The sequence below is a fragment of the Thermobia domestica genome, chromosome 7 (genome assembly GCF_964235325.1).
Source record: "Thermobia domestica chromosome 7, izTheDome1.hap1.1, whole genome shotgun sequence".
NCBI classification, from domain to species: domain Eukaryota; kingdom Metazoa; phylum Arthropoda; class Insecta; order Zygentoma; family Lepismatidae; genus Thermobia; species Thermobia domestica.
Genome location: NC_137460.1, coordinates 111,038,885 through 111,061,059, shown reverse-complemented (window position 1 = coordinate 111,061,059; position 22,175 = coordinate 111,038,885). Strand labels below are relative to the sequence as shown.

Below are 22,175 nucleotides of genomic sequence, written 5' to 3'. Positions count from 1 at the left end.
AATTTTCTTAATTAGTTAACAAAGTAGAATATAGGATGTACATGTTGCCATTTTGCAAACGGAAAAATTTTCACTGTGCTACAAAGCTTGTATATAGCCTTTTAAAAGTGTTTTGTTTATAAATTGATTATATTTTTTTTTTAGCTGCTTTAATTTTAATTCTCTAATAATCATGAATTTTTACTTTAAGATTGTAAAATTATTCAAGACGTGCAATTAGAATTTCCATACTAACATAATTTGTAGTCAGAAACAATACTAAGTATAAGAAATGATAGATCCAGCCTATACTTAGTATTGTTTCTGACTGTACATGAATATAAATGTTTATTTCAAATTATCTGCACTCAGTATGACAAATATGTAAGATGTTTTGGTAGTAAGGTGTTTCCAATGAAAATGGGTTCTTTAATGTATTAATTTTTTCTTTCTATTACCAACTTACTGAAATGTCAGTTCTTAGAATGGGAAGAATATGTTAATTAAAAGTACATTTGAACCCCCTTTCCCATCTCGTTGAGATTCATAAATTTAATGGAAATAAAGAAGAAAAAAAAGCAAGCAAGAAAGAAACAGCTCGAATCAAATATTATTTATTTTCAAAAGTCCATTTCACGTAGTGCAGCGAACTGTACCGCGTCCCATCTGCCATTTTGGAAACGCATTTCAAAGTGTAAGACTAATAATAACGACCCGGCATACCCAAGTGTTAACTATGTTTAAACATTCAATTTAAACTGTTCAATTTTTTGCACATGCGTCAACTTATTTTCAGTGGTGAATTTATATACCTGTTCCGTCTCTACACAATTTTGGGCTTACCTGTCTAACTCTCCTTAGGGTAAGCATTTTAATGAAAATGACATGATGAAAACCTGGCTCGAGTCAGATTGTTATGTTCAAAAGTTATTTCAAATAGTTTAGCTGTTTTCCTATGGTTAGAGAGAACGACGAAGTTATTTTAATATATTAAGAAAGACATTCAGTGATTAATAGTTTATATAAGAAGTTTCAAATTCCAAATGAGAGACACTATTTTTGGCGTGCATTTTAAACACACCTCCCTCTTAGGAAATGCACTTATGAAATTTACATGATAAAGTCCCGTGTCGAGCCAAGCGTTATGCTCGAAGATTCGTTTCAAACGGTTTAGCAGTTTTCTCGTGATGAGATAACGTTGATTTGGATGTGGGAAATATAGAATTTCTTCTCTTAGAAATGGGATTTTCTAAACCGCTGAGCCACGTGTCAAATTATTTTTAGTGGTGACTTTATATACTGAGTTTCATCTTTCTAACTTTGAGAGGCCCCTGAGATTCTCTAATTTTGGCGTCAATATTAATTCCTCCTTAGCATACCGTTTTAATCAAAGTGATAGACTCACGGTTAAACCCAGCTTGAGGTAGATACTGAGTTCAAAAATTCATTTGCAACTCCTTATGCCGTTGTCTATATATATAAAACGTGCTTCGTACCACATCAACCACCCGACCGATCTCGATCAAGTTTTCAACATTATGTTCGGGTCTGGGATGGTTTTTGTCATTTCACTTTGACGGTTCAACTTAAAGAAGCGGGAGGGGAGATATTTAAAAATGATCGTAAATGACCGATGTTAGTGTCAAATCCATAGTTTTCGGGGTCGCTTAGACGAACAGTAAAACTTCCGATGCCGTTAAAATCTAAGGGTCGCTTAGACGAACAGTAAAACTTCCGATGCCGTTAAAATCTAAGTTCAGCCCTGTTATGTCCAAAATGACACGTATTCTTCTCGTGCGAAGAACTGGTTGTCAGATGCACTCGCCAGTCCAAAAATGATGGTCGCCAGGTTCGCCAGCTTTGAATTTCTACTCGCCAGTGGCGACCGGAAATTTTGCGCCCTGTATATATATATATATATATATATATATATCAGGGCTCATAGCGAGTCACTTCTTTAATTAAAAGTTACTTTTTTGGGAGATAAAGTTACTTTTTTCGTGTGATTTATGTTTTGCATTGGTAGTTTTCTAAGAAAAATATAAAAGTAAATGGAAAAAGGCAGAAACTTGTTGCTCATTACTCTTCTGAAAGCATGATTACTTACTGACACATGTGAAACAGTCAGCTTTATTCTCACTTCAGCTTTTATCTTTCTAAAGCACAGTGGATGGTTGGTGGATGCTTAAGCTCTCAAGGTGGGGTTGAGAACACTTCTGTGTCTATTCTTTCTTCTATCATAATAGTCTTTGTTTTCTCTCGTAATAGTTAACGCTCCGCTCAACGTTGTGTGTGTTTGTGTTTGTATGGTTCATCATATTTGTCTTATGTTATGCTAATAGGCCAGAAGTGGTTCCACTTGCTCAGAAGCTTCTTATATCTGCTAAGTCTGCGTACCTAACTCCAAAGCATACTTAGAAAACCTAAGAAAGGAGGAAGCTCAAAAAGAAGTACATATACACGAACGTTTTAATAACTTTAGAAATGCCGTAAAAGATAAGTATTATCACGATATGTAAAATTTGAACAAAAATCGTGAGTATTGAATGTTAAATGGATTAAAGTTTTCTGTTCAAGTTTCCTTGTGCAATATGAAATGATAGAAATTAAGTACATCTAAAATTCATGGACCATTCACTTGAACCTAAAAAAAGTACATATTAAGATGCTAGTTTCAGACTGACATTGGATTAATGTCCAAGAATCAGGGTTTGCCCAAGTGGGCCCAGCCCGAAAGTATTAGTATCAAAAGTAAAACTATTAGTATTTGGTTACCTTTGATGGTAACACAAGTATTCTTCAGTAAAATTTGGTTTTACAACAACAACAGTTTAGTTCAGTCATTTGTTGCTACTCTTCAAATAAGCATTCTGTAGAATCAACACTAGCAATAGCTTCAAAATTCTTGTCAAATTTAAGAAGCGTGATGCTCAGGGTCCCGAGAACTATGTAACTCTTATTATTTCAAGTGGAAGTTTCAATGTACAGTAAAGAAAGCTGCATGTTTGAAGAAAGAAAGGAAAATAAATATAAAAAAGTCTGAAAAGAAGTGCTCGGGAAATTCCCACAATTGAACGCACAAAGCATTGGAACTGAATACTTCAACAATGAAACTATTTATTTTACGTTCGAAGATATTTAATTTCATTTAAAATATTTTAAACATTTACTTTATAAAATATGAATTAGATCTTCGTTAATTGTTTTAATTTAATTTTCTGGAAAGAACCGTCTTGTAACAAATGATTTTGAAATTCCCGTAATTGAACACAGAAAGTATCAGAAGTAAACTTCAACGATAAAATCATTTATTTTACGCTGGAAATATGAATTATATCTTTGTTTTAAATTAGTATATTTGGTGTTCATATTTGGCGAACGTCGTTGAGGCTCCTGGGATTATTCGATTTAGATTTGTTCGTTCGTCTATCTGTACAGGGTGCCACTTTTGGTCTTTTTAAGTTTAAATTTTCAGGGTACAAGCACGAGGCACTAAATTTCCTGTATAGATTTTGACGGCATACCAACTTAAAATTTCAAAATGGCGGCCATTTTTTAAAAACAGCAGTGAATAGAGAGTAGAAAATTATTGCAAGTTGTGACAATGATAATTTTGAAATACAAATCACATTTTAACAATTTTACCCCAGACATTGAAATATTTTGAAAAAATCCTATAAAACCTGAAAAAAAAAAGATAAAACCCATATGGGTCGGTTTTTTTTTAAATTTTTTTTTTTCAAACCCTGCCAAGAGTGGTCAGGAATACTGCAATTTGTTTCTGTTTCAAGCAAAACAAGTTTGATTTAAATCATTAATTAAAAAAAAAAAAGAAGTCATACTACTTAAATTTGTGAACTTCGGTGTCACTGATGCTTCTGCAGCGCTAAAATTCCCCATTTACCTGTACCAGAATGAAGAACCCTTTTCAACAGTATATTAATTACGTCATCTGTGTATTACTCTCTTAAAGATGTAAACGAGGAAGGTTGCAATTGCCGGAATGGTCGAATGTTTTACTCTTCGTGCGTGGATGTTTGATGTCTAGATATTGAATGTACAGGGTGCGGCAGTGAATAAGACGATTTGAAAAAACGTTATTAAGAATAAATGATTAATTTTATTTGGTTTGTAACAGAGACTATCAAAATATATGCATGAAAGCATTTAGTTATTTCGTAATTTGACTTGCCAAAAAAGAAATCTAATGTTCAAAATTGGCAACTTGCATATTTCATTCCGATGTATACATTCATTAAGTCTCTTGCTAACTTTAGTCATCACTTTTAGAAGCGTTTTTAGATGAATTCTTTCAGCTTATTCACGTACATGTACTGCGTAAATGATTTGAAATTCGTACTGGTGAAATTTTAGGTCCTTGTGCAAAACTTGCTGTAAGGTGAGTCTTCGTTCTTCTAAATCGCTTTCATTGCAAGGGTACGTTCTTCTGCAGTCCACTGCGACTGAATGCCTTTCAGTAAACTACAAGATGACGGTAGTGGGTTCATCCTCACTCAGCTGTACCCGTGAAAAGACGGGTTGGAAAATCGCTCAATTCTCTGCTTCACCCTATAGAAGTTTAGATTATGAAGTTTTACTTTTCCACTTTGTGCTGTTTAACTTAAGTTTTTTTAATATTTTTATATACGTTGACTTGCTACCGTATGAAGAGTCATGCTGTGTAGATCCATCATAAAGAACAAATAAAGAACATCATCACATACCTTCATTTATTTATTTATTTTTTTTTTTTTTTTTGCAGTACTGCTTCTTAATGGCGACTCTCGCGGAACAAGCTTCAAAATTATTGGACTTCAACCAGAAGTTGGACATAAATCTTCTGGATAACATTGTAGGATGCATGTACAGTGGCATTGGAGAGCAAGTAAGTTTTGCATCAGCTTATTAATTTGAATTTAATGTGTAGAGAGTTTAATACATAACATGCTGTGTTATAGTAAAAATAAACGTGATGTAATTAAGGAGATAATACAGTCTTGGTGTGCGGTGATAGGAAAAGTGTTCGTAAGTTTAGAAAAACTTGAAGTGACAAATAACTTTTTTAAGGTAAGGTTGATTACAAACTAGAAAAATAGTGTCGTAATAAAATATTATTTTTCAGCTATTTTTGCACATAAACGCCTCATACACCGATACATGTCTCGTAACGTGAAACCTTGCTGGTAATACTGTCACCAATTTGAGGAAGTTTTTCATAGTCTGTTGTACCTTTCCGTTGCATCTTAAGTGAGTCTCAATAGTGCTAACTTCAACGGAGGGAAAGTTGTGAGTCTGATGGGATAAAATGGGAGCTGTAGGTCGGATGATTTAATCTCTCCCATCCCAGACGACGAATGAGTTTGCATTGTCCCTTGCTGTATGGGGGTCTTGCATTACAAAACATTTCAACTCAAAAATCCTGATCTGATTCATCGATTGGCGAGCTACAGTTTGCTTAGTGTGTAGTAATAGCGTACCGCATTGACGGTCCATACAGGGATAAATCAAGCAATATGACACCCTTCACGTCCCAGAACAATCAACATAATCTTTCCTATTCTCTGTTCAGCGTAAGCTCTAAACTCCGATAAACAAAATATTTGTATTCTTCCGCTTGTCACAAATACGATTGGCTAGTGATGTATCGCTCCCACTCCCCACGGGGAGGAGCAAATTATCCACGTCCATTTTTACAATACTGTCTCGTGTTGTCCAGATACTTCCAGCAGCAGAAAAGAGAAAAAATACTGGAAAGATTAGAAAAAAAAATGTGAAACAATTGTTGCTTAGTGAGTAAAAGTTTGTCTTGTTGGTGTTTCACAACACTCGCGGAACCGGGATTCATGCCAGCCGTCTTTCAGGCTTGAAAGCAGAACACGCGTCCACAGTTGAATTGGCGTCATAATTACGGCGCATGCTTAGTGTTTATTTCTATTTCATTAGCCACACTCGATTATATTATCCGTATTATATTTTTATCATTTGTAATAATGTAGCAGTTTTATATGGAGCTTCATAGTAAAAGTAATAATCAAATCATATGAACTATATGCGGAGGGGTAAAAGCGTCTGTAGGACAACAGCAAATCAGCGAGATTTAGTTTCACGTGTCTTTGTTTATCGCAGTTTAGAGCTTACGCCGAACAGCGTTTAGGGACTCGACACTCTAAATTTTAAACTAAAGTGCACGTGGGTCTCATTGGTTGTGATGGTCCTGAACAGGAAGTAATTATCCTAGCGCTCATACCACATCACGTGTTCGAAGCTAATTGCCATTCTTGCATTCTTATCAGGAATGAGATGAATATCTGAAACACTAGGTCCACGCACCCATTCATAGAGTACGTTAGAATGCACTTCCAATCGTGACCAAGTTCCCAGCACACATCTTTCTCCCATACTAATTTGCACTCGACTGAGCTCGGGGACGCCAATCTGCTGCTTATCTCAATTCTTCGACACTTGCGTGACTTAGGGAAGATTATCTCTCGTTATGGTAATGTGTTTTCGCTTTGTAATATATAATAAGCTTATTTTTGGAATGTGTCTAGAACGTCTGTTCACTTAAAGACAGTAAAGACCTTTTTAATCTAATTAAAGAAATAAATGAAACACTAGTTGGTTTACTGCACCTGTAAGTTTTTCTGATACCTGCATAAATAATGTCATCTAGTGTCATAACCTTGCAAACAAGGGCACAGAAAAATTGTACATGAAAACTCACAGAATACAATAAACAAAGTGTTTTATCAACTTGATAATTTACATGTAATTTCGTGTATTCCGCGTAAGAAATTCCATAGTATTCATTAATGGTTTTCTAGCTGTTGCATTGAATATGATTTTCATGAAGCACAGTTAAGTGAGTATAGTATCGTTAGTGTTGATAAATATGTTACCTTAAATATGAACATCTTGTGTTACGATGTATTTGTGTCTTAATCATAAGCGTTGATATTTTTGTGGATGATTTCTGGGGTATTCAATGTGAAATTATCACATATTAAATACAATAATTGCTTGACTTTTTAATGTTCACCAGAGGCTATCTTACTTATGACGTGTTGAGAAAGATTATCAGATTTTTTTCATCTATTGCATTTTGGATTTATACTATTTTTTTTCTCTACTGCCGCGCGTGAAAATATGGGTTTGTAGTGAAATGAGAGATTGTACGAAGAAGGATAGAAAGTTGCGGTTTGTGCTGCCTTAAAATAGGTATATTGATATTTCATAAATCATATATAAAGGCAGGATAATGTTTAGGGAAAGTGGATTTTCGAGATCCAGGAGTAAAATTTTACCAGTGTTGAAAGCGTAAAATCAAAAGTCTATGAAACAACTTGATGAGATTTCCTGCACTGGAACTACGAGTTTGGACAATGAAACAATGGGACTGGTTTTAAAAAAAAAAGACAGTGGTATCACCTTCAAAGTAATTCTCTTGGCCTGCACACACCCCATCGACGTTTTCATTGCTATCTTTGGACCTCATCTTCTTGTATACAAGCAGAAGCCCCTGTTTTGATGTCCTGTACTACTATTGCAAAATGGTATCGTTTATCGACTGATTTTACTTTTGGAAATGATATATATATACCTAGGTATATATAGATATTTAAAAAAACACGGAGCCATGTCTGGTGAATAGGGAGGTTGTATTAGCATTGCGTTGGACTTACGTCAAAAACTGCCCAACAGACAATACAGTATGAGATTGTGCGTTATTGTGTTGCAAGATTCAGTTGTTAGCAATGTTTGAACGAACACGGCGGACCGGTTTACGAAGTCCTTCGACGATAAGGTGTCGTTTGCTGTCTGGTCTGGATGTAACCACTTATTGTGCACGTCATGAAGTGAGGCACACCAGCATTCATTTCACCGTTGACTTCGACACCTTGATCTTGCGTCTTGGCGATTCCTTCAAACAGCATTGCTAACTTTAACGTTTCGTCTCATGATCACATTGAAAACACCAACATTCATCACTAGTGATATCCTATAATATAAAGGTGCAAGCTCTAATAGTTACCCTATTGTTCTTGCCAGAGGTATAAATTTAGCACCAGAATCAGTGAACAACAACATACATTGTGGACAAGACAAGAAATGTGAGCTCTTAGAAAGGAGTGTTCCGAAAAGCAGATCCCTATTATCATCTTTGTGATAGAAGCACATGTCCAAATTGCAGCAGTTATTTTATCTGAAAATTAATAAAACTAGTCTTGCCAGAGCACCAGTAGGAGAGAAAAAAAAAAAAAAAAAAAAAAACTTTCATTGTAACAGTTTACGAGAAAATCTGGTGAAAGTGAAAGATACAGGACCCGCAGTATTAGAAAGAACTTTCGCCCTATGTGAGAAGAAACATTCAGTTACTCGACATTGGAAGATCAAAATTCTATGCACTACGACCTAGGTGGGTGCTTGCATACCCACTTATGAAGAACTTAATTGAAGGCATGACAATTGACATTTTGGTTGGACGTGTGGAAGTCGTTTTAGTATGTCTGATGTACATCGAGAGACTTGTTTGTTTCAGGAATATGGTGACTGCCCTGAAAAGCGAAAACTCGCCCTACAGACACTGGTGTGGAGATTCTGTTACATATGCAACATGGTAGGAAAATACTCATTAAGAAAACTTGACTGCTACTAATATTTTCATTGGAGAACGTGGAAATGGACAGTGAAAGCAGTAACTCACATCTGAAGAAATTGTAAAAATAACACATTGCAGAAGAGAAGGGGCGTGTAGAGGCTGAACAACTGTTAGGTGCTTCACTGTTATTTTGCTGAGAACTACGAGTAACGAACAAATTTCATTTTTTACAGGAGTCACTGTTTTCAAAATTAGATCACAAGTGTTGTAGTTGTAAGTAATGATAAGAGGACATGACTCACCACGTACGTTGTTGGCAATACTCAAAATTCTTCGACAGCTGCAGTCACAGGCAGAAAGGATCGTTATTTCTGATAGTACCCTTAACCACTTCAAAAATTCGTTATCAACTGTTTGAGTTTACGAAGTTGCTTGTGCTAATGGAGTTGGTATACAGTTCTGCTGGTCCTTTAAAAAGGCCTTGCGATGGTGTAATCACTACTTTACAAAACGTAATCTTTCCAGCTCAAGTTTAGCTGCAATGTAGAACGCTGAGGATTTTACAAGATTAGTGAAGTCATATACATAAACAACTCTCGTCCTGTTGCCCAAAGAATTCCGATAGCAGAAAATTGATGGGCGAACTTAATTGCAAGAACTTCAAAGAGCAAGAAAGGACTGTCATTTGTTCCGTCTGCAGAAACAGTAGGAGTATATTCAGATTCACAACCTACCAAGAGAGATGTTTGTGGCGTCTGTGTGACTGGAGGCTTGTAGAAGTTATAGATATCAATTATAAGTTAAATCGTCGTGAACTTTATGCTACCAATGGAACCGGTTGTTGTATATGGATTTCCACCTATAAGACTACACCATTACCACCAGTGCTTACTCTAATTCACGATGTTTTAAAGATCGTAGGTACTCCAGTTCCTATTGATTCAAAGGAAGGGATCGCCTAATATCAAAGGTAAATGGCAATTGAACACATTTTTAGTCATTGAATAGCTAATTTCAGTTCTAATCAGAGTGCACAGAAGTAGTATGCTTTGGAACTTGTAATATTTGTTGGAGCTTGCACATATTTTGGAAACTTTAATATGTTTGAAAGCTGTGTGTTACCTTTACACATTAAAATACCATACCAAATAAGACTAATTTTTATTTTATGAGACCAATATGGGAAAATGTTGTGACTGAAATTGGTTTAATGTATGGCAAAATTTTCAACTGTGTAGAAATCATGTTCAATTCAAAAGGTGAAGTTCGTCTTTCCAGGGCGTGTAGTACTGTATGATGCTGATCACAGGGATGCAAACTAGTCAATAAAATCGGTATTTTTGGCAGAATCAGTATTTAGTCCGTATAGAGTATCTCAAGCTCTTGGGAAGATTAAACGAAAAAACTTTCAGTTCTTAAAGAGCTGTTTAAATGTTGTGTGTGGTCTGAGAAAAATGAACAGACTGGAGCATAACAATAACTGAACTTGTTTAGGTGCTTGATATGTTGTTGATTTACAACTATTTCCTGAAAGTTGCCAGTCTTGTATGTGTCCTTATTGGAGGCAACTCTTTGGTGCAATAAATGTAATCGAAACTTTGAGTGAAGGAAAAGACAAAGAAAATTAACCTGAGCTTTTTTTAAATAAATATATAAAAATGAGAGCTCATGTGGTTCGGATTCCACGTTAATCAGTAGGTCCTCGTCTCATATAGCCTCGCTGCTGAACGGGACGCTAAACAAAAATCAACTCAATTAATAAAAATGAAATCACCGCAGTCTGAAATTCGGTATTATTAAACATGGTTTTGCTTTGACAGTTTGACAAAGCAATCGTGATCACTTTTCGTCAGTAGATTTTAGTACGGGCAATATCATGTATGTATTGGACGTTTTATTAGTAGTCGAACATGTTATATAGCTTTCAGTGGAGGGTAGGTTCAATATACAGTATGCGGCAAAACAAACAGTACTGAAATCGCATCGTTGATATTTATTTAGTTGTACAACATAACTAAACGTAAGAAAGGTTGTCAAATGGATGTCAACTAAATGTTACTAAACACATATTGTAAATTTACAAGTAATCATTCCTGTACAGCATGTGTTCAAAACGTTGAACATTATGTCGCACATATTCTCCATAGCGGTCCTGTAGATCGATGAACATGTTAGTGAACACGGTTTGCTGGAATGACAAAGCAAATGACCAAATCTTTTCTCTTAACTCCGGTATAGTGGTGGGAAGTTATCTGTCGGAAAATTGCTTCCTTCAGCATACCCCGTATGTAGGCATCTGGAGTCATGAGGTGGGAGTGGAAAGGATATGGAAAATCCGTTCCACAGCAAATCAAGCGATGTCCAAACTCTTGTGAGCAGAAGGGTAAGTGACTCACTTGCAGTGTGGGCAGTAGCTCCGTCTTGCTGCATCCATTGTTATAACGACAGATTTTTCGTGCTGTAAAAGCCGCACAAATCATGCAAGACAGGGTCAATAATCAACTGTCGATTGATGTGGCGATCAAAGTACACATGGCTTTTTATCACTGAACCGTATGTTACTGATGAAATCTTCATTTTCATATGCCATAACTAACACTCCAGAGCAATACAGTAGACGTCCACGCTAATCTCCTGCAATGAGACGCTGCCCCACACCGTATGAGCGGAAATATTGCTCGACAGTAAGTACCTCCTCCTCTGTTGTGAGTAACATTATCTTCGCACCAACGGCACACTACGCTAGTCCATACACAACTGAGCACACATGTGGCACTCACAGCTTATACCACATAACATCTGAGCGCCACCCGTACGCGAATTTCAGTACTGTTTGTTTTGCCGTGTACTGTATATGTGCAGCATATATGTAGGTTCAATGAACACTAAACGTTCAACTATCTGACACCCATCACAAAATCAGTGATCTCAAATATCAATGTAGAGCCTCCTCGTGGGTAAACTGTTAGCATACGTGCCTTTGACGTGCGAAGTCCGGGTTCGATTTCCGAAGGGAGCTCATGTGGTTCTTATCCCACGCTAAGGTGTAGGACCATGTCTCTCATAATCTCGCTGCTGAAAGTGAGCCAAAGTCAAAATCAGATATCTGTATAAACTCACACACTGCCAGCTTAGGTTCGAAAAACTACTTTCAGAATTGCATTTCCGAGTACCATTCAAACAAACTCGTAACATACATGTTTTCCATATGGTTCGGCCTAGACTTTCAAAAATTCAACCTTCTCTACTCTACATGCTTCCTTAGTTATGCAATGAAATATCGCGCACGCACCGTCGATTTGTTTAATTCTGAGGCTGCTTACAAAGGCAAAATTAGTTTGCATCCCCGTGATTGTCACAAAAACAAAATTTTTGGAATTGATTTTTGTGATTAACCAGCGTTCCAGCAGACCTGAAAAATGAGAATTTGATTTGTGTCTGGGAAAGTATTGAAAGTTCTTTAATGTTGGGGAAACAAAGTAGTAGTTATCGATAATGAAGGCAACCTTGAAGGTTATTTGGGATTTAGAGATCAAGCAATACAGCAATATAGAATAATATGTTGCAGATGCATTGAGTTATATAAAGCTATGCTGTCCGTGATTTATGGTCAGGTTCTTAACTCTGAAAGCAGTTGAGCTGCGGCATCTTAAAACCTTGGCCTGAGCTGAGATACATACTTTTTTTAAAACAAAATAAAACAAAAAAATGTTCCCAATTTGACCCGTTAATATGTATGTATGCATGCTGTGCATAATTCTTCGACACTCGTATACAGATTTTAATGTATTGTTGAAATATTTTCCGGTAGTCGTATATAAATTTTATAAGGATCTAATCATATCATTTGGAGCTAGACCATGAAATTTCTCAATGGGTGACAGTGTTCGTACCATAATATTTGTATGATCACTCATAATTTCTAGTAGGTGCATCAGTTTTGTTCGAGTAAGTATGCTGATGCAATGGTTTCATACAAATTTCATTAGGATTTGATGACAGTCATCTAAGCTAGATCATAAAACTCCTCCACTGTTTATAGTGTTCATATGATAGTGTTAATATTGTAATTAAGAGTCCATTGGTGCAATCCACTTTTGAGTTCAACAGGATTTCTACACAGTTGAAAATTTTGCCATATATTAAACCGATTTCAGTCACAACATTTTTCCCATATTGGTCTCATAAAATAAAAATAGTTTTACTTGGTATGGCATTTTAATTGTATAAAGGTAACACACAGCTTTCAAACATATTAAAGTTTCCAAAATATGTGCAAGCTCCAACAAATATTACAGGTTCCAAAGCATACTACTTCCGTGCACTCTGATTAGAACTGAAATTAGCTATTCAATGAACTAAAAATGTGTTCAATTGCCATCTTCCTTTGATATTGGGTGATCCCTTCCTTTGAACCAATAGGAACTGGAGTACCTACGATCTTTAAAACATCGTGAATTAAAGTAAGCACTGGTGGTAATGGTGCTGTCTTACAGGTGGAAATCTATATCCAACAAGCGATTCATTGGTAGCATAAAGTTCAAGACGATTTAACTTACAATTTATATCTATAACCTCTGCAAGCCAACAGTCACAGACGCCACAAACATCTCTCTTGGTATGTTGTGAATCTGAATATACTCCTACTGTTTCTACGAAAAAGTGGAAAAAATTGAACTTTTGTCAGGGAAATAGATAATCCTTTATAAAGGAAAGTCAGGGAAAATAGTTTACAAAAATCTGAGAACAGGTTAAGAAAAAATATAATCAGAAGAACGGCATGAGAATTTGTGGACACATTTTCGAATGGGAGATATTATTTGAATCAGTAGATTGTCTTCCAAATGAAACAGAATATCTTGAACCGTTCCAGAGGTGAAGATTTTAATATTTAAAAAAAAAAAAAAAAAAAAAAAAGACGTGAGAGCACTTCAAGCGCCATGTTAATCGGTCTGTATCTCGGGACCGGGATTTTTATGACAACGAAAATACCGGTTTCTTGTTTTGTGCTGATTTTAACATCTGATACTATCGAGGTAAGATTTCTTTGCTTGCCTAAATCGATCTGGATTATGCATTTTGCGTTATTAATTTAAGTCCAATTACAACGAGAGAAGTAGTAGCGATGCTGTTTTCTCACAATGTGATTGATTTAATATTGATTATCACGTTAGACATGTGACGAGAATAAAGTCTACACTTACTTGCTAACTTTCAGAATATTACACGTCTTGTAACGGTATAAATAATTTCTTGATGTATGTTTTTTAAATTATTGGGCGTAGTTGGGTGGGATCACGTAGACTGTGGTGCGAGCGGTGTTTTGTTAAACTGTAATAGTTCGATAATTGAGATTTCCTCCACTCGCTTGGTATTCTACCTCTCCCGCTTGGTATTTTATCGTTTACGATTGCAAAATGATTGATGCCTGTATCTCCTGGACTGTGATCACAATGGCCCCTAATTTTTTGCGTTCCGCTTCTATTTTTATCACCAGTTACATCCATTGTACTGAGCTTCCTCGTAACCTAGCGTTAGCGTACCGCCTTAGGCGTAAGAGACGTGGATTTGTTTCCCTGCGAAAGCTCCTATGGTTTGGATCCTACGTTAAGTTGTAGGTTCCAGTCTCACATAGCCTCGCTGCTGAAAGTGACGCTAAACTCAAATCATCCGTCATGCTCGTGACAGTCTTTCTTAACTTCGATATGTACACGTCGGACTTTGAACTTTAAAAAGATGCTAGTGTTTTAAACTCACTTTGAACTTTAAAAAAAGAAAAAAAAATGTTACATCTCATTCTGCTTCTCATATTTTCAAGGTACTTGGTATACCGTTGTCATTTTTCTGGAATTTTTCGTTTAGTGTCATGGTATCACTGTGGAATGTCACATACTTACATTTTCATTACAGTAAACAAAGTAGTGTGGTCATATGGTTCGGATCCCACGTTTAGCCGAAAGTTCGTCTCAGCCTGGCTGCTGATGAAATTGCCGCTAAACTCATACCATAAGCAAAGTATTGTTCTTTAACGAGATCTGGGGAGTATGTATGATGCGGAGGGATTGATTCCTACTTGTTACATTTCATTTACGTTCCTTGCTCAGTTTACTCCTGTGCAGTCATTCGTCAACTGGACATTAGAAATTTTATGACAAGTTCCGTTGTCAGCACTGGTATATGTTGTGCTGTGATGGACGGAGAGGTATAATAACGCTCACTGATCATGTTGTCTCTCTAAAGAGCCGGTCTACTATAACAATGCTTAAGAGGCATATTGGGCATGGGGATTAATGGCACTACAATTCGTCAGCATTCACTGAATATCTCTAGTAACCGTGAAAAGTGTCTGAGGTATTGACGACAGTTTTTTCATGTGCAAATTCTCATGTTCTGTTTTATGTTGAAAAATGTAGTATCTATTGTGCATAGACTTCTGATTTCTCCAGGCAATGTGGATGGTTTCACATGATCTGTAACAACCATCTCCAGTTATGGTCTATTAACTCATCGAACGTAATGCATTTGTCACTAATCAAATATGAAATACGTTCAGTCAATGCATATGTTCTTAGGCTGTTTCTTTCCCACGTGCGAAACCTGCTACATATTTAGACAGTTAACGACAGACTGATAAACCACCCTATTCATTAACTAGATGTTGTGGATATCCATGGCAATCAGTTCTTTGTCAGCGATGTCCTCGCAGCTTGAATGTAATTGTGTGAGACTGCATAGCGTTGGAGGTCGAACCGATTAGAATTAAAAGTATTTAGTCGGCCACTTCTACGTTTCAGGGTCAGTCAAGATAGTTTTAGGAGGGCGATCGTATTTAAATGTATTTTCGTTTTCGCTTGTACGGTGTAACTGCAAGGTGCCTTAGTAAATATGTATTTTTATGAAAAGCAGCAATCTCAGATAACAATTTTATACGATATTTCTCTCAAGAAAATTAATGTATTATTCTTTCTTCCTTTCTTTGAACGCTTCTCATGTGTGTATGCTTTTCAGCAAAGAGTTGCACAGGAAGTATTGACTACTTTGAAGGAACATCCTGATGCGTGGACAAGAGTGGACACAATTTTAGAATTTTCCACCAACCAACAGACAAAGTACTACGCTCTTCAGATCTTGGAACAAGTAATTAAAACAAGATGGAAGGTTTTACCACGAAATCAGTGCGAAGGTAAGTAGCTTGTTTTATAGTTCGTTTATATTCCTACACAAATAATTTACAATCATCATAAAGTACTTCGTAAGAGTTGTGCAGCAGCATAATGTATTAATGATAATATGAAACGTAATAACTACAGATGGTGATCAGAAAAATGGAAACACCTGTAGTTGGCAACACGTCAGATGTATGGGTTGGCAGTGCTGTTGTGGCGCCCGCAGCGCCGGACCGCTGGTGGTGGTATGTTAGGTCGGTCTCTATACTACGTCAGGCGCAGTGGAACAGCAGTGTCCAGTGGCTGCTGCAGACGGAGGTAGTGTAAAATGGGAGGCCTCTCAGATTTTCGAAGAGGGAAAATTGTTGGTGCACGGTTATGTGGAGTGAGTGTGACGGCAGTGTTTACTGTGTTAGGTGTGTCGCGTGGGACAGTGTCGAAGGTGATGACGGCCTACACAACACACGGGAAAACCACATCGGGGAAGCGGAACAGTGAGCGGAAGAAAATCATGAGTGACAGGTCACGCCGGGTATTAAAGCGCATTGTCACGCAGAACCGTCGTGCCACTGCGGAGCAAGTGACGGAGGAACTCAATCAGCACCTCCCCCACCCTGTTTCGACAATCACAGTCCGCCGCGAATTACATGACATGAACTTACGGGGTCGTGTTGCACGGGCCAAACCGCCCATCAGGGGCCATAACGCTTTCGCACGCCGCAAATGGTGCCGCGACCATGCAACTTGGACCGTTGAGGACTGGAAACGTGTGATATGGTCGGATGAGTCATCCTTCACCCTATTCCCAACCACGGGCCGTTTTTGTGTGGAGAACGCCCAAAGAAGCTTATGATCTGTAGTGTCTCCGCCCAACTGTGAAACATGGCGGCGGCTCGGTGATGCTGTGGGCCGCCATATCATGGTTTTTATTGGGTCCTGTGGTCACACTTAGCGGACGAATCACTGCCAACGATTATGTCGCAATTTTAGGAGACCATTTGCATTCTATGGTCCGGATGTTGTTCCCGGACAATGACGCCATCTTCCAGGATGATAATGCACCCATTCACACAGCTGGCGTTGTTGCAGCGTGGTTTGAGGAACATCGGGATGAAGTTCAACACCTCCCCTGGCCCGCCCAATCCCCAGATCTCAACATAATTGAACATCTGTGGTCCGTCTTGGAAACACGACTCCGGCGACGATTTCCACCTCCATCCTGTCTCACAGAACTGGCCGATGCCTTGCACGAGGAATGGTGTAAAATTCCACTTGCTACCATTCACGACCTCTATGCCTCCATCCCACGTCGCATCAAGGCTGTTCTGAAGGCGAAAGGTGGCCCGACACCATATTAATCTGGTAAGTTGCAATTTCGTTCAGGTGTTTCCATTTTTCTGATCACCATCTGTACTTTCGGTCACAAAACTGTAGTTCAGTTATTAGTAGGGATAGGCAAAACCGGTTTTTAATGAAAAACCGGAAACAGCTTTCTAGAAAAATCGAAACTCGAAAAACCGATATTTCGATTTTCTCCAAAAACCGGTTCGGTTCCACACCGAAACTAGTTTCGGTGAAAACTTTTGGAAAACACATGAAACTATTCCTGTGGAAACGAAATCTGCTTCTGGAGAACAACGAAACACTATACCGGAACCAGTTTTGAAGAAAACCGGAAAAACTGTTTTTGTGTCCACCACTAGTTATTAGTATGCCTTTGAAGTTGGTGTTGAATACTTTGTAGTAGTTTTGGTTCTATTATTGAAGTAAGTCGTGATTCATCGAGAAATATCTCGCTTACAGAGGAGAGCCTAAAAGCTTTAAAGTGCAAGGATTATACAGGTAACAAAATTTGAAGCGAAACAAATGAATAAAGCACAACAGATTCAAAGTATTGAATGTCCAATCTCAAATTTTGCTGACTATTTTCTTCTTTCGGTAAAAGCTTTCTTTTGTTATTGATGTCTGTATATATTTACTTTATGAAAGTCATCGTTTCGCAAGCACTAACGAAAAATATAAGATTTTCCAAAATTATTAATTACTAATTACTGTAAATAGCACAACATTGACGAGTTAGAACATTATTTTATTGCATACTGTAAATTAAATCCCATGGTCATGAAAAGTACACAGTTGCAATTCTACATGTACGCTGCTTCAATGCAGTGTTTTAATTTGTTTATATTTATGTAGTTGTATTCATGCATTTAAATAATGCATAAACAATTGTACATTATTTCAAGGCATGATATATCTGACAGTGTTTCTCTCTTCCCTTTTCTTTAGACATTCAATCGATAGATCATATCGTAGTAGTCACAAGATTATTATTCAGTGGTAATACGCTAGATCGTTTTACTTAGTCTACTTTGGTAAGGTTATATAAATTAGATTTTCTCTTACTGTATTTTGCTATTCACTTTAGAAAAATATGATTTCTTAACTGAGGAACAGTCATAAAAATAGTAAGTGCTCTACAAACGTGTAGCATAGGGCTGGGTGTATTTGCAATGACTCAATTTACTTTAAGTAGTTAGTTACTCTGTGCAGCAAAACGCCTGTTAGTATAGGGTGTCAATACCGTGACAGAAGAATTGTTGTGACGTGGGAAATTCATCTACTGCATCGTCGCACACATTTGTGTACTTGTCGTACTGTTTGTCAGAGAGGGGGTCGAAATATGTGATTATCAATGACAAATCTGACGTAATGACTGGGATATTTCTGACACAAGAATGAATCATACCTTCACTAACGATGGTTTTATTTGAATGAACTTTGTCTTCACGTAGTTTACTTTCTATAATAATAATCTGCGTTGATAGTTTTCCCTTGCAGAAGGAAGGAGCGATATTGGTACCACGTGTAGTATTGGACATTATCCCGATTGCGGATTTTCATCATAAGAGATCCTATTTTCATCACTTATTACAATGTGATACACTGTTCACGCTAATGATCACAAGAGGAAATTTCAAAGTTAACTGTCGTTTTGAAGTTTGCTGTGTCCATGGAGTATCAATGTCTTCAATATCGTCACTTTCCTTACAGTATGCAGACAACGGCACTACAAGAATATCATGTACACCGAAGCGTACACATTTTGACGGGAATCTGCCTCAACACTTCGAAGACATCAAACAACAGCTGTGTAGATAATCATATGTCGCCAGTAGACAATTTTGCTAAACAAGTAGTTCTTTCATTAGCAGCGTCCTTCTTAAAGGTCTTTTTAATGTTTTCAGCCGCGACTAGTTGGTAGTGGAGTGTGAACGTATACAGATGTACCACATCTGCCAGTCAACTAGGGAGAGACAGCCATCTTAGACACCACGCTGTCAAAGCAGCATCGTGCTATTCAGAAAAATTCTGCGGCGTTATTATGTCCTAGTGTTGACTAAGTCTCAGGCTGGATATGTCTTGTGCACAAAATTGGCACTTCTCGGCGTTTCAATTAATGGATGGTGTTAAACTCAAGTTTTTTTTTTTTTATTAAGAATCAAAACGAGTTCAGTAAATACTATTACCTTTCTCAGTTGATAACCTTTAATAATAATAATAATAATAATAATAATAATAATAATAATAATAATAATAATAATAATATAATGTAAAATGATAATGTCATCTGCTTTTCGCATAGAAAGTAGTCACATAGGGCACAATTTTCTACTTGCCTACGAAGCTGTTCTTTTAAATTTATTTTCGGCCTGGGGGGAAGGGGAAAGGGCTCAAAATGTATTTGTTTATCGCGGTTTCTAGGAACACCTTGCCTTATGCAACCCACATGAATGTACGGGCGTACATTGCACCAAGGTGGATACTTATTCTGAATTAAAACAACAATGGGTGCTTACAGCTTGTATTCACTAAAACCATTTTCGGTCTTGAAAGACGACGCAACAAATGAGCAGCCCTCACCGCTGGTCTAGTTGCTAGCGCGTATACCTTTGATGTACGTGGTTCCGGAAGTGCACAAATAATAATAATTTCACAATCCTTTACTTTCATTAGTCATCAATTTCCTTTAGCCTGAAGGTCATATCTGAGGGACGTTAAACTTAAAAAAAAAGCAACTGATGAGTGTAAAAGTCAATAGAATGATGAAAATTTGTTTTACGCACGAGTACTTCCCATAAGTGAAGCCAGTCTTTAGTTCAGGAGAACGCATCATATAAGAATTCAGAAAATAAGTTTGTTACATTGGTATAGAAATAATGTTCGTTCTTAACCCGTAATAGCCCAGGATTTTCTTAATCTTGCATATTCTGCCACTACACATAGTTTGTAAACAAAACTAGGTTGTTTTCTATTTTTGTCTTGGCATTTCCACAGGGGGGGGGGTGTCCGTTACCAAATGGTAACGATGGGCTAATAAATTATCATTAAAAATGTTATTATGAGTTTATTCCGTACGATACTACAAAGGTACTTCAAAAGTGTATTCCTCTATGAACGATACAGGTATTACTACATAGATATGACATAAAGATTCTTAATAGAAAACAAAATTCTCTTCATATTATTTCAAATGTAAATTTGAATTTGACAAAATAACAAAATAATAAAAATATCAAAGAATTATCGCAAAAGGAATTGCAGGAACCATGTACTACTCTTCTATTTCTGGTAATAGTGATGGAAGCAAGAGATGCAAAGTCCAGTGCGAACACTGCTACTGCAACGAGAGTCAGCACATTTTCCTCGCTTATCATTGTTTTTGACAACTTCATGGCCTTTCCTATCAAACCGTAGATATTCGAAAGCAAGTTTAGATTTCGGTTTGATTGCTTGTCTTCCTCCAGCAAGTTTTCCGCATGATTTTAGATAGTATGTTGCAATTGCTGTCTTGAAGTCCAGTTGGGGCATTTTGTTCTGATTTTGTCATTCCGTGAAGATATTAAGCATTTTCTATTGCAACAGCTAGACACCAAGTAAAGATAGACCACCACAATTTCTTCCTTCGAATACCAACACGATAACGATTTGTTTTCATCCATCAAGTCTGTTCCTCCCATAAATTTATTGTATTCACCTATAACACAAGGACGTGTCACTGAAACCATATTTCTTTCCAACTTTGAATATCTTCTTACATCGTTGATTGTACTGAATGTTCAGTAGAGGCAGCATAACTGTATATACAATCGCCCACCTTATTCAATTAGCTTTCCCACCAAGGATCCTATACCACCTCTCACTATACAACTGTTATCTTGCCATCGAGCTAGCAAAACACCGTAATCACTGATTTTGTAATTTTAAAAAAAATCTTCCTTTGTAGAAATGATCTAGGAACGTTATTTTCCCTTATAGTTCTGATAGAAGAATATCCACATTTTTGGGTGTGATGATTATGTTAGTGAATAGATTGTCAAAATACAAATGATAAGGAAGCTTCTTCTTATTGGGTAATTGGTTCAATATACGAACCATGTTAGCATAAGGTTTGCCAAATATTTTGTCATAGTCATCACTCTGATTTTGTTTACTTTGATGTATATCAAAATTGACCAGATAACCATTGAGTGTATTCAAACACCATGCTTTGAATCCAAATCTAATCGGCTTTCCCCTAATAAACTGTTTACAGGAATGCCTACCATTAAAGGCTATCACTGACTCATCAAATTCAAGCTGCTGAACACGAACAAAATGTTCCATAAAGTTCATTACTTATAAGTGGGGGCAGCTTATACAATTTGTCGAAAGTGTTAACTTTATTATCTGCAAAATGCAGTATCAATTGGAACCTGTTGCGCCTCATACAATCATATAGTTCATTTCACATATCTAAGCCTGATTCCCAGTGAAAGCGAAATCCAGGAAGTGGACTATACCTAGATACCACAAAAATTTCCAAAGACTACTTCTTTTGAAATATCTGGATCAAGGCAGTTTCTGATTTCAGTATACCATCAAATCAGACAGCTCATTGTTTAAAAAATCTCGAACAGTTCAACTGGTGAGAAATCAGAGTACTTGAAAAATTAATTTCTCGAAAGAGTGCATTTGTTTTTACAAGATCTTTTTCTTTCTTCGGCGAGAACTATTTGATGGCAAACATAGTGTTGTTATTTGTATTAATACAGAAACTCTTTTATCTATTCAATAACGAGTTTGAGATCTGTGAAACGCTTTCAGCTCCAGGTAAAGGGGGGGACAGGTTTTGATGGCAATCGATGTCTGAACTTGAATTTGTGTCGTCAGGCAGGTCATAATAATGTTTGATTCGCAGTCACCTCCTAATCTTGATTTATCCATAAATACTAGCTCAGCACCTGCAGAAATTCAGCGGGTGCTAAGATTGTCCAGCAATCCATCTTCATCCCTGAAGTATTCATCGGAAAAAGAATGAAACTGGTGGCTCTATATAAATATTCTCTTGTGTTTGGTAAAGGCTCTTCTTTCAATAGTTCATCAGTAAT

General features: G+C 37.0%; 1 protein-coding gene across 2 annotated transcripts in view; it reads left to right on the top strand.

The window, feature by feature from the left end:
* emb (exportin-1 emb) overlaps positions 1-22,175 on the top strand; it is a 66,862-nt gene that overhangs the window by 5,613 nt on the left and 39,074 nt on the right. For both annotated transcript variants that reach the window (XM_081765135.1, XM_081765136.1), the window contains exons 2-3: positions 4,742-4,864; positions 15,587-15,761. In XM_081765135.1, coding sequence (XP_081621261.1) covers positions 4,754-4,864; positions 15,587-15,761 — 286 coding nt within the window. In that variant the 5' untranslated portion in view covers positions 4,742-4,753. The remainder of the gene's footprint in view (positions 1-4,741; positions 4,865-15,586; positions 15,762-22,175) is intronic.